Raw genomic sequence first — 12,965 nt, 5'->3', positions numbered from 1 at the left:
AACTAGAAAAGTTTGAGAACACTTGATCGATGGCTTTTTGCTCTTAGTAGCATTGACCTTCAGTGGCTTGAAATACTATTGTAATTTTTCAATTTACTATTCTAAAATCCAGATTTCATAAACATATTATTATCTTTCCATTATGATTACTTATTGCCTCCAAGGTCTACAATGCTTTCCTGTAACATCTAAATGGAAATGGGATTAGGATGAGATTCTGTCACTCAGGGGATTTGTGGGAAAAGGTGGGGATGTGCACAGAAAAGGTCATTTCTTAGGGGCGAGATGAATAAAATGACACTGAGTTATGAAAAGGGACAGCAATAACAGTATTAGCCATTTTGCATGGGTTTAAATGGATTGTTTTTTGTTGGAGACACTAATGCTGGAGAACAATGCACTGTTATTTTCCTGCCTTTCATAACATCCTTAAATAAATAAAAAAACCCAGCTCTTAAAAAATCCCCATTATTTCAATGTGGTTCCATGTGCATTCTGACTGATGAATGCACTTTCTTTCTGGCTGTTTGTGGGATGACTTAACTAACAAAATTTAGCTCAGAAATTGGTGCTTTCAAATGTTTGCTCCGTACACTGCTTGTTTTGCCACTGGAGCCATGATTTTATTGATGGCTTAACTGGCTGAATATGATATTTGAATGGACAAGTAATTAATAACATACTCCATTATGATTCTTCGGGCAAACAATAATTGTAATTAAATTGGTCTATGTGGCCTGTGGCTGAAAGATCAGATCAGTGCTCCTTTCCCTTGAGGAGCAGAGCTGTCCAACTTCTCACTGATCTTGTTTTTCAATTTTGCTGCTTTAAAAATGCTGGTCTGCATGCCAGCTGAAAGTAACATGATGCTTCAAGTAATTGCATTTTTTTTACAAAGTTTCAAAGTGTGCAGCATATGCAGTGTAAGATAATGATTAATGTTTTCTGGACTCCAGTAGTAGAATATTTTATGCTTCTGATCTTACGGTATTTTTATTTAGATGCATTACTCTATAAATGCACTTGGCTAAAGGGACTTGACATTTTTTTAATGCCAGAGATTCAGATAAGCATGGCCAAAAAAAGAAGAAAAAACCCCCTGCCTTCAGTTTTGCACTTGATGCAATTAAGAAATGATCAGTGGACCTGGTAAAGTACAGAGCTACTTCACAATTAAATAAGGTAATTTCTAGTGCCATGCATACTGAGAGCAAACAGCTCAAGAGCAGAAATGTTTTGGTCAAAATTAAATTAATAGATAACACGAGGGATACAAATTGCTATGAAACACTGGATTAACTGCTCGTGGTGAGCCATGCTGGGTAGTGAAATGCACAGGAACAGCTTCAGGGGGAGCAAACTACACAAGGGCTGAACACCGTGGTATTTAAACCTGATAGTGCATATGTTTAGAAAGTGTTTCTTGCCTTGGTAACGATCTTGTCCGAGGTTTTCTGGAGCAGAAAAGGGTGAATAAAGCAACATTGTTACACAGATCCGAATATTTCTTGGATATACTGATAGTTTGCTGGAAGTGTGGAAATCACCAGTGACACTTCCAAGGTATAAAAAAAGTTAAACACTGGTGAGAATATATATTTAGTAGCACATATTCCTGAAAATCTTACCATGATCTAATTAGGCAAAAATCTGTGTTTTCTTTCTTAAACATGCCTATTTGTGTGGAAATTGACTCTTGCATGATGCTCAGCCTCAGTGATGTGCGAAGTTTCAATGCCTTCCAAAACACATGCAAAAAACCCCAAAGTTTTAAGTTTCTCTCCTCAGGCTTCCCCACATACTGTGGCTGCCAGGTCCTCGCAGCAACCCACCCAGAAAGGAGAGGAAGGTTTTTATCCCAGCACCTGTATGAGGGCAAAAGAGCTATTATGACCCTAAAAGTGTTATGGTAGGAAATGTTGACCACTAGAAAAGAATGCAAAACTTGAGTAATCCCTTGTCCTGGGAGGCACAAAAATCTCCATGACCCAGTCAGCTGACCCTTACTTAATATTAATGACCCTTACTATGACCCTTACATAATATTAATCCTTACTTAACAGCTAGTCCTTACTTAATCCAGTCCCTTCAGGATGTGCTAAATAGCGAGGAACTCCCGGCTCTGCTCTAGGGCAGCCGTGCTCCGTCAGCACTCTGGAAAAGATGTTCCTCAAAGTAGCAGGAGCCCGTCCTTGCCGTGGGAGAAAACAGGGCTGCTCCTGGAGACTCTGGAAGCCGCGGGGGGCTCTCCCTCAGGGTTTCCCGTCCTCGGGACGTGCGTGCCTCCCCTGAGGGTGCTCATCCCTCAGCGCAGTGCGATTCTCCCCTCAGGTGTTTGCTTCTCCACAGGTGCGCTCCCTTCAGTGGCACGAACCTCACCCCTCGAGTGCGTTCCTTCCCTCAGGTGTGCTCCTCTCAGCGGCACAACCCTCCTCGCAGGTGCGCTCCTCCCCTCAGATGAGCTTCCCCCTCCTCAGGTGTATTCCCCTCAGCGGCACAACCCTCACCTCAGGTGTGCTCCTCCCCTCAGTCACACGCTTGTCCCCTCAGGTGTACTCCCCTCAGCCACACAACCCTCACCTCAGGTGTGCTTTTCCCTCAGGTGTGCTCCCCCCTCAGGGGCGCTCCCCTCAGTGACACGCACCTCACCCCTCAGGTACGCTGTCCCCTCCTCAGCTGTGCTCCCCTCAGTGACACAATCCTACTCTCAGGTGCGCTCCTCCCCTCAAGTGAGCTCCCCCCTCCTCAGCTGTGCTCCCTTCAGTGACACAACTCTCAGGTGCGCTCCTCCCCTTAGTGACACGCTTGTCCCCTCAGGTGTGGTACTCCCATCAGCGGCACAACCCTCACCTCAGGTGTGCTCCCCCTCAGGTGCGCTCCCCTCAGTGGCACCTCACCCCTCAGGTACTCTCCCCCCTCCTCAGCTGTGCTCCTCTCAGCGACACAATCCTCCTCTCCTCAGTGACACGCTTGTCCCCTCAAGTGTGTTCCCTCCCTCAGGTATACTCCCCTCAGCGACACCACCCTCACCTCAGGTGTATTTCCCCCTCAGGTGAGTTTCTCCTTCCTCAGGTGTACTCCTCTCAGCCACACAATCCTCCTCTCAGCTGTGCTCCTCTCCTCAGTGACATAATTGCCCCCTCAGGTGTGTTCCCCCCAACTCAGGTGTACTCCCCTCACCTGCACAACCCTCCTCTCAGGTGTACTGCCCTCTCAGGTGCGCTCCTCCCCTCAGCGGCACGCGCCTGTCCTCAGGTGCGCGCCCGCCCTTCACGCCCTCCCTTCCCCTCAGGCGCGTGCGCCGCCCGCGGACAGGGGCGGGGCCTCGCGTTCGAACGGCGGCGGCGCCGGGCGGGAACATGGCGGGGCCGCGGGCTCTGCTCCGGCAATGCCCGCTGCTGCTGCCGCAGGACCGCCACGGCACCGCCTACGAGGGCTTTGTCACGGCCCAGGTACCGCGGCCCGGGCGCCGCTCGGCCGGCGGACCTTACTCCGAGGTGGAGGGAGGGAGGGTGCTTCCCGCTCTGCTGGGTCTTGGGAGGGAGACCGCTTCCCGCCGTGCCGCGCCTGGCTCTGAGGGGGAACCGTTTCCCGCCCTGCCGGCTCTGAGGGGTTCAGCCCTGCCGGGGTTCCTGGCTGAGCCACCGGCAGTTTCAATTGGGGAATGCCATTTGCCGCCGCCGTCCCGCGGGTTTGCCCCGGGAATGGCTTCCTGCTGCCTTCTGGGCTGGGTTAGTTGTGCTGACAAAAGTGGTTTTGGGGCAAGGCTGAATGTGCCCGCGTTCATGGCCTGTTGTAAAAATTGACATAAATGACTGATGGTGGGTGTTTTCCTTTCGTTTACTTTTGAGGCTTCAGCTGAAGGGACTGCATTGTCCTTCGGGCTGTGGAAAGCGCGGTGCAGGGGCAGAACAGCGCCTGAGGCAGCGTGAGGAGCCTGCACTGGCACTGTGCAGCTGTGGCTCCTTAAAATACCACATACACAGAGCTCTGAACGGGTGCATTTTAATTTAGAAAAAGCGTGGGGCTTTACTCCTCGAAGTAGATGGCAAAAGACATGGGCTGTGTCCTCTTGCATTGTCAAAAATGTAATTGACATTGAGATTGAAAGAAGCGTCTGGAGGTCCTCTGCCTTAAGTGGTTGCTTCAGACCATTTGCAGCCGCGTTGAGAATATCTCCGACCAAGAGTGTGCAACCTCTTAGACGGCTTCTTCCAGTTTCCGATCCCCCCTTAGCTTTTTAAGGGTGTTTTTTTCATGGTGTATAGGTGATATTTCCTGTATTTCTGTCACCTGTCAGTGTGTGTCACTCAGATCTGGCTGTACCTTCTGTAGTCATCCATGATCCCTCTTTTCTCCAGGCTAAATAGTCCAAGCTCCCTCAGGCTCTCCTGGCATGAGAGATGCTTTGAGCTCTTGGTCACCCTCGGAGCTCCTCCCTGGATTAACTCCAGCATACCCATGCCTTGCTTGTGCTGGGGACCCCGTACTCCCAACTTCAAGGTGTCCTGAGCTGGGGTAGGATCTGGAATAAAAGTTTTGAGATAAGTTATCTGCCCCCTTTGCTTTGAGGCTTCACCGACTTTATTTCAGTTTTGTTAAGAAAGTAGAAGGAGAACCTCAGTAAGGACTGAAAATACAAGCAGGGGATATTTAGAAGCTGCCTCATGTGGATTGCACTAACAAGAAAAAAATTAAATTTATGTACTTGGGGCTGCTTTTGTTTACAGGTTGTAAAACTCTGCTGAAATGTGCTGTGGATCAGTGCCCAAGGTTCTTTTGAGTGTAGTTGCTTTTATGATAAGCATCTGTTTTGTCTTACTGGAGTTGGAGACAAACTTTCATGTACAGTAGCATGTTTTGGATTTAATTATATGTTTTTGTCTTGTCCAGATTTGGATAAGGTTTATTTTTCTCTTGAAAGGTGTTATGTTTGCTTTATGAAATGTGATGTACTGAAGAGTTTTTACTGAATATTGTGAATTAAAGGTCAAGAGTACTTCAGCTTCAGAATTAAAATCAACATTATTTGTGCCTGTCACTCATACTGCTTTTTATCCCTAAGGAAAGAGATTCTGAATAATATTCCTGAAAGACAGAAAAGACAAATTTTCCTTCTTAGTAGCTGATCTGATGGGGAATCATTCCCACGAGTGTCTAATATTTTTCTTTTCTGACCTTCCTATTAACTAAATACTTCTTTTCAAGGGTAGAAACTTCCACATCAGGGTACTGCTGCCAGTGGATTTGCAGTTGAAAAATGCCAGGTAAGAGATTTCTATGGTAGCAATTTCAAAGTGTGATGTAACAAAGTTAATTTCGATAAAAGCAATAATGGATATGAAAATGAGTTATTTTTTTTCCAATATCAGTGTTATTAATTAATTCTCACTGGTTTCAGCTTAACCTTGCTGAAAAATTGCACAACATCAGTGTTAATAAATGCTGACAATAAGCATTGCCTATATCAAAATATTTAGTTGTTAATTAACTTTGAAACATGTTGTAATTAATTGGTTGTATTTACATATATGAAGCAATGTACTTGGGAAAAAATATATTTTTTTATATAATTTGTATTTATAGATCATTTCTATGTCACCATTTGGGAAACAGCTAATTCAGTGCAAAGTTGTAAATTTAAGCACTTATGTAAGCAATTTAAGCAATGATGGTTAACAGAGCTTTTTAACTTCATTTTCTGTTTGCTGTTTCTATTAATTGGTATGACCCAACGTTCTTTAGAAGCCCTGTTCTCATTTCTGTGTTTATCCCAGCAGTCTGTGGGAAGTGGGTGAAAGAGGCAAATCCATGTACATGGATGAGCTTTAACTTTGTATTCCACAGCTCTGCCTAGGCCAGCCCCAAACTGGGAGCAGATGTGGCATTCCATGGTTTATTGCATTCTAGGCTGGGTAATTAAAACTGCATTGCAGGTAACTTTGACATTTGCAGGTTATCACTTTTAAATATTAGTGTATTTTATGAAGTTACACTCGCTTGCAAGAATGATGTTGTTGTTTTCAGCACAGAGCAGCCTTTTGCAGGTTGGTGCTTAATTTTTAATGGGCTTTGGCATGGTGACATTTGGAAGTTTTGAGTAACTTTGAACACAGTTTTGAAGCATTGTTTCCTTCCTTTGTTTTTCTCCAAGAAAAGCTGTTGTGTGTAGAAGGCTTTCTGCCTTTGAAAGATGATGTAGTGTGAGTTTGAAATGTGCACAAACTGTGTTTGTCCAGGATAGAGTGCAGCTGGCGGCTGAGGAGGATCCTGCACGGCTACCGGCACATTTTGAAGCAGGTATACAAGTTTAAAACCACTTATTTAAATGTTATTATTATTATTATTAAACATTTGTTTAATTTTTTGTTTGTTTTTGTTTCATTATTATTTGTTCGTAATGATTCTGTGATATCTTGTGCTCGCACACCTATTCTAAAAGGGTTGAAGAACCTTCCTTTCACCCTAGAGCCATGATTCATTTTTAAATGCCTGAAGATTTACAAGTAAATATAATGAGAAACTGATGGAATTTAGTAAATATTTTTATTGATCAGGCTATAACAATTTTAAATAAATTACTTATGACATTTTACTGGAATTTTTCTTTAGTCTCTCAATTAGAACAGATTTTGTCTTTTTTAAAAGTGTATTTACTTTTTTACAAGTTGTTCACAATGCAAAGGAGAGAATTCACGTTAATTATTAATAGACTCAGTTCATTCTTGGGATCTAAATTGCATCCCAGTATCCAAAGGAAGCTTTGGAGTGAGGATGCAGCGTGTTTGGAGTCCCAAGAATACTTTGTTTCCAAGGAGGAGCCTTTGCCACAGGTGCTGCTTGAGACGCTGTATCTCAATAAATCCATAAATGAGTGCTGCCAGGGGATGTTTCATTCTCAGTAAAGTTTCCTGGAATTTCTCTTCTGTAATTGGAAAATTTAAACATGTGGAATGCACTTGGTCTTTTTTAATGTTTGGTTTGACAATAGCAGAAAAACAGTTGGGCTGAAGCACCAGAAGTTGCAGAAAATGAACTAATCCTCTCTTTCCTCCAGAGGCTGCACAGCTGCCCAGACCTTGTCAGCTTTATGGTGGAGCTGAAAACTGTTTTGGTGAGTGGCAGAATATGTGTGTGGGACATGGGATGCTCTTAGAGCTTTGGGTTTCACTCTCCGTGTTTTATAGATTACTGTCCCATAGATGTATAGAATTTTTTATTTATTTATTTATTACAAAGAGGTGATTTTGTGTATATGCTGTTCATGTAATAGCTGTGTGAATATCCTTTAGGATTTAAGTGACTTTATTCTTTGGAAGTTGGAGTGCTATAAAAAATTTAAAACCCAGCAAGGGATCTCAGTGTAGAGCCATCCTCTTTACAGTGATATTCTTGGAATTCCTGTTATTGTCTGGATGGTAAAGCAGGCCTGTAATTATACAATGGGCTATGAAGTCAGCGGATTGCTGAAGGTGCTTTCACCTGACTAACAATTTGACAAATAAATGCAGAAGCTTTTTTTTCCCCCTAATATTTCAGAGGCTGCTGTTTATTCTTCTTCTAAAAGTTTTTCAGGTCTGGGGTTGAAGAGTAGCAAACCTTTAATCAACATGTAACTGGGAATTCTTATCTATTAGTAAAACACTATTCTGTGAGCATTCTTGCTGATGAATACTTCATCCAACCTACTTTACTTGAGGAATAAAACACAGGAAGTATTCTTCAAAGCCACAGCAGAAATTCCTCCTGGCATTACACTGCTGCTCTGCTATGCTTGGAATAGGCCTAAATAAGAATGTCTGTTTTGGAAAATTCCAATCTATTTGCCTACACAAGCACTCAGAAAATGAAAATGCAGTGAAAGTATAATTAATTCAAAATAACAAAATAGTGATTCTCAATTACTGCAGAGAATTAAAACACTGACAACGGTGTAGGAGACTTGGGCAGAAATGATTGTTAAACTTGTTTTATAAATGATATTTTAATTCAAATTTATTATATTTTAAATTATTAATAATTTTATTCTAACTGTCATAAATGTATGTGTTCTGTTAAGCATAATTTTAGCTCAAATGCACTTCCAAAGAACAAGTAGCACAACACAACTGATACACATGGTTAGGGCTTATTTTTCACAGTAACATTAACTTTTTGATAAAAAGTTCTTTTTGAAACATTACTACATTCTTGAAGAGTGTCTGCACCAAAACTTACTCCAAGGGATCCTGTGATGTTAAAACTGAGAAACTGATTTTGTTTTTTGATTGCCATATAAAGTGTATATATATATAATATAAATATTAAAAATATGGGGAATATCATGGATGTGTTGTCTTTTGTGGCAGTGGAGCCCAGGAGACAGCTGTGGGCTTAATAGAACCTTCCTTTGAAATGTTCTTTCAGTCAAGATGCTTGACTTCTGATTTATTAGCTGAAAAAGAGGCACATTTGATATTTGCATCTGAAGACTCCGTTGTCAACATCTGTGGGGTTTTTTTAAATTGCAGATGTTTTCATTACCAGTATCTGAAGTAATTTACCAAACAGCTTCTTTGTCTGCTTTAGCTGGAGGCTATAACAAAACAAATGCAGTGTACAGTTAATTTTACATAAGCTTAATATTTCCAAATGAATTGCAAAAATCACATGGCTAAATAGATGCAAAAATATTGAAATTGCTCTTAATGATGTTTTTAATGTTCTTTTAAACAGGAAATTGCTTTAAAGAACACACAAGACCTGCACATCTCAAGGCCTCCAGAATACTACTCCTGCCTTGTCAGAGATCTAGAAATACTGGGCTGGAATAGGTATCATTGTTTTAGTGCTTAACAAACATCATCTTTAGAATATCTGTTCCTCTTTTGTATTTGTGAGCTGAACACATCAAATGTACTTGTTCTGTTCATTTACCCTATTCAGAAACTGATTTTGCCTTGTTTTTAAATTAAAAACACCCAACAAACCTGTATCAGCTCTAGGCATATTTTCTGCCTCAAATAACTGAGCTGAAAGGTGAGACACTACAAAGAAATAATTTCTTCTTTGACCTATAAACTACTGGTATATTAAACATATTTAATGTTAATATTTATAGTTCTCTTTTCCCTATTTTGTACAGCTGGTTGTGACTAACCCTGTAGATTATGGTTGATCATCATTTACCTTTATGCTTTCATAAAAACATTTCATACTTTTTTTAGAATTAGCATAATAACTTTTAAAGAACCTGCTCTTTCAGCACAAGGGTCTTCTTAGAGGAATTTATAATTTATTTGACAGAAAGTTAAATCTACCCAAAAAAATTGGGTGGAGGGGAGAATATGAAAAGCTCTCAACCCAAAACTTAAACAGGTGTATCTTGTGCTGAATGAAATAAAGAAGCCTTAGGTATAAGAAGAGTTTTGAGTTTTCCCACCTGATTTCTATATAGATAAACAACATGTGATTAACACTAAGTGGGAATTTCAAGGCCCACTTTTATTTAAAAATTGAAAACACCCTTGAGAAATCAGCTGAAGCTTTTGTCAGTGGTTGCCATTGTTAATATCTGATTGTGCCATACTCAAATGTCACAGACTCGAGTCTGAGAATATTAGGTAAAATTTCTTAAACATGTGGGAAGTATATTTTCAATTGTGTTTGCTCTCCCAAAATGGATAAAAAAACAAAACACCAATGAAAAAAACAAAACAACAAACCCCAAAATCTTGAAGAAGGTTTGGGGAAATCAGTCCCTGATCAAGGGACTGTGCTGCATATTGGGAATCACATCAGGTTTGCTCTGGCTTGGAGGGAGAACAACCTGGGCAGGCCATGTGGAGTCCATTAGCAATCACACCTGTGATTCCAGAGTGCTTTTAGCACTGAAGTGACTCTCTAAGGAAGCCTCTTAGCTGAGGCTGAAGTTGAGTTGTAGGTGATGCTTTATTTGCATGGCAGTTCAGAACATCCTGCAGTGATCTCTCAGCAGAGCTGCCTGGGTTTGGTGCTGCCACTGAGGAGCAGCCACTGCTCACACCTTGAGCTTTAGTTAAGGATTTTTCTTAGGAAAAAACCCTTGCTTGTTGTGTACCTCAGATTTACTCATTCCTAGCAAATTTTGGGTCATGCTGGAAGCTGACTGCAACCAAATCTAACTGAGAAAAAAAAATTGAAAGATTTGAACTGGGGAGAGAGAGATACTACTGCAGGAGTAAAGTTACAGGACAGGCTCTTCTAATACTTCCCCTTAATCAAGCTGGTTGAGCCAGTGGCAGTGGAAGGCAAATTATCAACTATAAAAAACCTCTTATAACCCTCATGGGGATTCAAAAAGGTTGCCAGTATCTCTTAAGTCCATGTTGTCTCAAATCTCAAAGCTCTTATGCCTGATACTTTCCCATTTATTTCATACAAAGTATGTTGTGCTCTTGCCTTCTCCATTTCCAGGGAATCCTGCCTGCTCCTGTGCTCTCAGTCATTTGTGTGTCATGCTGGACTTCAGAGATTTACCTGAGGCTTAACATCTTTATGCTGATTCCTTTTATTCCTTTTTTAATTTTTTTTCTGTGATAAAATGACAGAGCCTACAGAGGAACAAAAGTCTGTATAAGTGAAATATCACCTATGTACACAAATCCTTATATGGTTATACAAAAAGTGTGACTTTGAACTAAAAGAATCCATACTTTTCTTATAAATCAAGATTGAAGTGGTCCAAACAAGAGGATTGTCAGAACAGGTAAAATCCCAGACACCTTGGTAGCATCCCTTTAATTTTTGCTTTCCTTTGCTGTGGCTCAGGCAGCAGTTGTGCTTTGCTGTGGACACTGCTGCATTTTTCACTGCAGTGTCCATGCTGGGCCTCAGCTGCTGCTTTAGGAATCCCCCAGCCCAGGAAGCAGCACATGGAGGGGTGGCACAGAGGTGGTTTCTCATCTTTATAGAACTCTGATACGCTTTTGAGGTCAAGTTGGAACAAAGCAGGAGTAATGATGTTTTTCCCCCCAGTTCAAGGAAGAATCCTCTAATTCTTTCCAAGTATATCAAGTTTAACTGGCTCCAGTTGAATGACACTTTTATCAAGACTTGTCTTTTCTTTCAGCTGTTGTGGAGAAATGCTCCCAGAAATCTGCAGGTCTCTTTAATATTGGATTAATCAGCATTAAACATGAAATAATCTCTCTCTCCCTTCTTACTACCACTACTGCTTTTTCCATGAGTATTTTTCAGTTCCCTCCTGTTGAGGCTATTTCATTTATGTAGAAAATTTTCTTCTTTTCACTTCCTTCCTAGGGATGTGCAACTCTTTAGTGTCCATCTGCTTTTTCTTCCACAGGCCTCTACAACCCAGCTTCACTTGAGAGAACCACGTGATTTTTCTAGTATGTAGTGGTTTAAAAAAAAATAAATGTTGCTTAGGCCAGCAAGCAGCTGCTCTCTCTGATCTCTGTTAGGCCTTTCCATCAGGCTGGGTGATAAGTTGTGCAATTACCTTGGACTGCTTTTTATCTTTACACAGGAATGACATAGTAAAAACGCCAAAATATCCACATGCCCAGTTTACTGGTAAATATATGGGGAGGTTTGAACCTTTTTGGCAATTGTTGAAGCTACTGAGCAAAATCCACCTGTAGAAAACAATATATTTTACAATTTTATCCATCTTCATTGTGGTGGGAGACACAAACCAGTGACATCTTAAACAAAGAGTCAGAAGTTTTAAAACTTTTCCACATTTAGTATGTACTTTCTGCTTGCTAGGGTGCATGAATACAGTGTAAAACTGTCACGAAATGAAGGCAAATCATCATAAATAACTCATTTTGTACCTGTTCAGGTACTATTTTCTGCAGAAAATCAATTTTGGAATATGAACCAATATGCACCAAATTTCCCACAATAATAGCATTGATAATAAAAGAGAACTTCATTGAAGAGAAAAGCAAATCAGGAGCATAAAAGTCTGATAGAGTAAGAAAGTGCAGAAATGGATCAAAGATTTGACAGGAAGTTTAATGTGTACACGAGCAGAGGCTGACAGGAACACGCTGTGCGTGTCAAAGGTTCCACTGATGGAAAATGCAACCCGGCGCTCGCTGACCACAGCGTGAGCTCTGCCACACTCTGTAAATAACCCTGAGATATATGGCTGCATTAAGCACCAGCCTGGTGTATTAACAGCACTAAATCTGCAGCAGAGAAATGCTTGGCATATAGGGCTCCTTCTGATTAATATTTGTAACACACTAATCAGGGGATTGCAAACTGCAGGGCTCTCAGAGTTTTCTTCTCTCTTCCAGAGTGGCCTATGTGGACACTGGGCTGAGCACAGTCAAGTTAAAAGCTGAAGACTCTTGTGGTCGGCAGCATCTCATCACTCTCAAGTTAAATGCAAAGGTAAATTGATGTGGGACAAGATATCTTGAGGCTTCCTTGCAATATATTGATTTTTCTTAATTCGTTAGGATTTTAGAGGGTTGGTTTGCTTGCTGGTGTGTCTGTTCTGCAAAGTAATAGGTCAGTTAATTTTTTTTTCTTGAGTTTTCAGACTAGCTATATTTAAAATTAATATTGGATTATGGTTATCTGTAAGATGCATCTGTGCATCACATGAAAAACACTTTGATACTGTACTCATTTTACTGGATTACTGACAAAGCCATCTGGGAGACTTTCCTTCATTATCACTCCATCCAGAGACTGTGCACAGAACAAGAATTAGAGGATGTTGGGTTGGTTATTAACAAGTCTTGCTGTTACAGTCAGAGATGTAAAGATTTATGAAAAACTGAAGTCAGTCAGAAAAATTATTTCTTTTTAGTCCAAATAAATGTCCCATTTTGACAGTACTTGCAAATCAAACCCATGGCATTTGCAGAAAGAGAAAAAATTTAATTCTTCCTGGTACTTATCCCTGAACTCAAATTACAACATTTCTTCATAGAATATCTCATTTCAAGGCATAAATCTCCCACCAG

At 41.1% G+C, this 12,965-nt stretch overlaps 1 protein-coding gene across 4 annotated transcripts in view; it reads left to right on the top strand.

The window, feature by feature from the left end:
• FANCL (FA complementation group L) overlaps positions 1–12,965 on the top strand; it is a 31,210-nt gene that overhangs the window by 6,582 nt on the left and 11,663 nt on the right. For 2 of the 4 annotated variants that reach the window (XM_064709751.1, XM_064709750.1), the window contains exons 2-6: positions 5,209–5,267; positions 6,240–6,300; positions 7,058–7,114; positions 8,716–8,813; positions 12,288–12,384. In XM_064709751.1, the coding sequence (XP_064565821.1) occupies positions 5,209–5,267; positions 6,240–6,300; positions 7,058–7,114; positions 8,716–8,813; positions 12,288–12,384 (372 nt within the window). Of the gene's footprint in view, positions 1–3,319; positions 3,453–5,208; positions 5,268–6,239; positions 6,301–7,057; positions 7,115–8,715; positions 8,814–12,287; positions 12,385–12,965 lie in introns of those variants that run through there. The other 2 variants (XM_064709749.1, XM_064709752.1) reach the window with 2 other exon arrangements.

Source organism: Zonotrichia leucophrys, chromosome 3, assembly GCF_028769735.1.
Source record: "Zonotrichia leucophrys gambelii isolate GWCS_2022_RI chromosome 3, RI_Zleu_2.0, whole genome shotgun sequence".
Lineage (NCBI taxonomy): Eukaryota > Metazoa > Chordata > Aves > Passeriformes > Passerellidae > Zonotrichia > Zonotrichia leucophrys.
The sequence above is the reverse complement of the archived record's forward strand: the minus strand, read 5'-3'. Positions and strand labels throughout refer to the sequence as shown.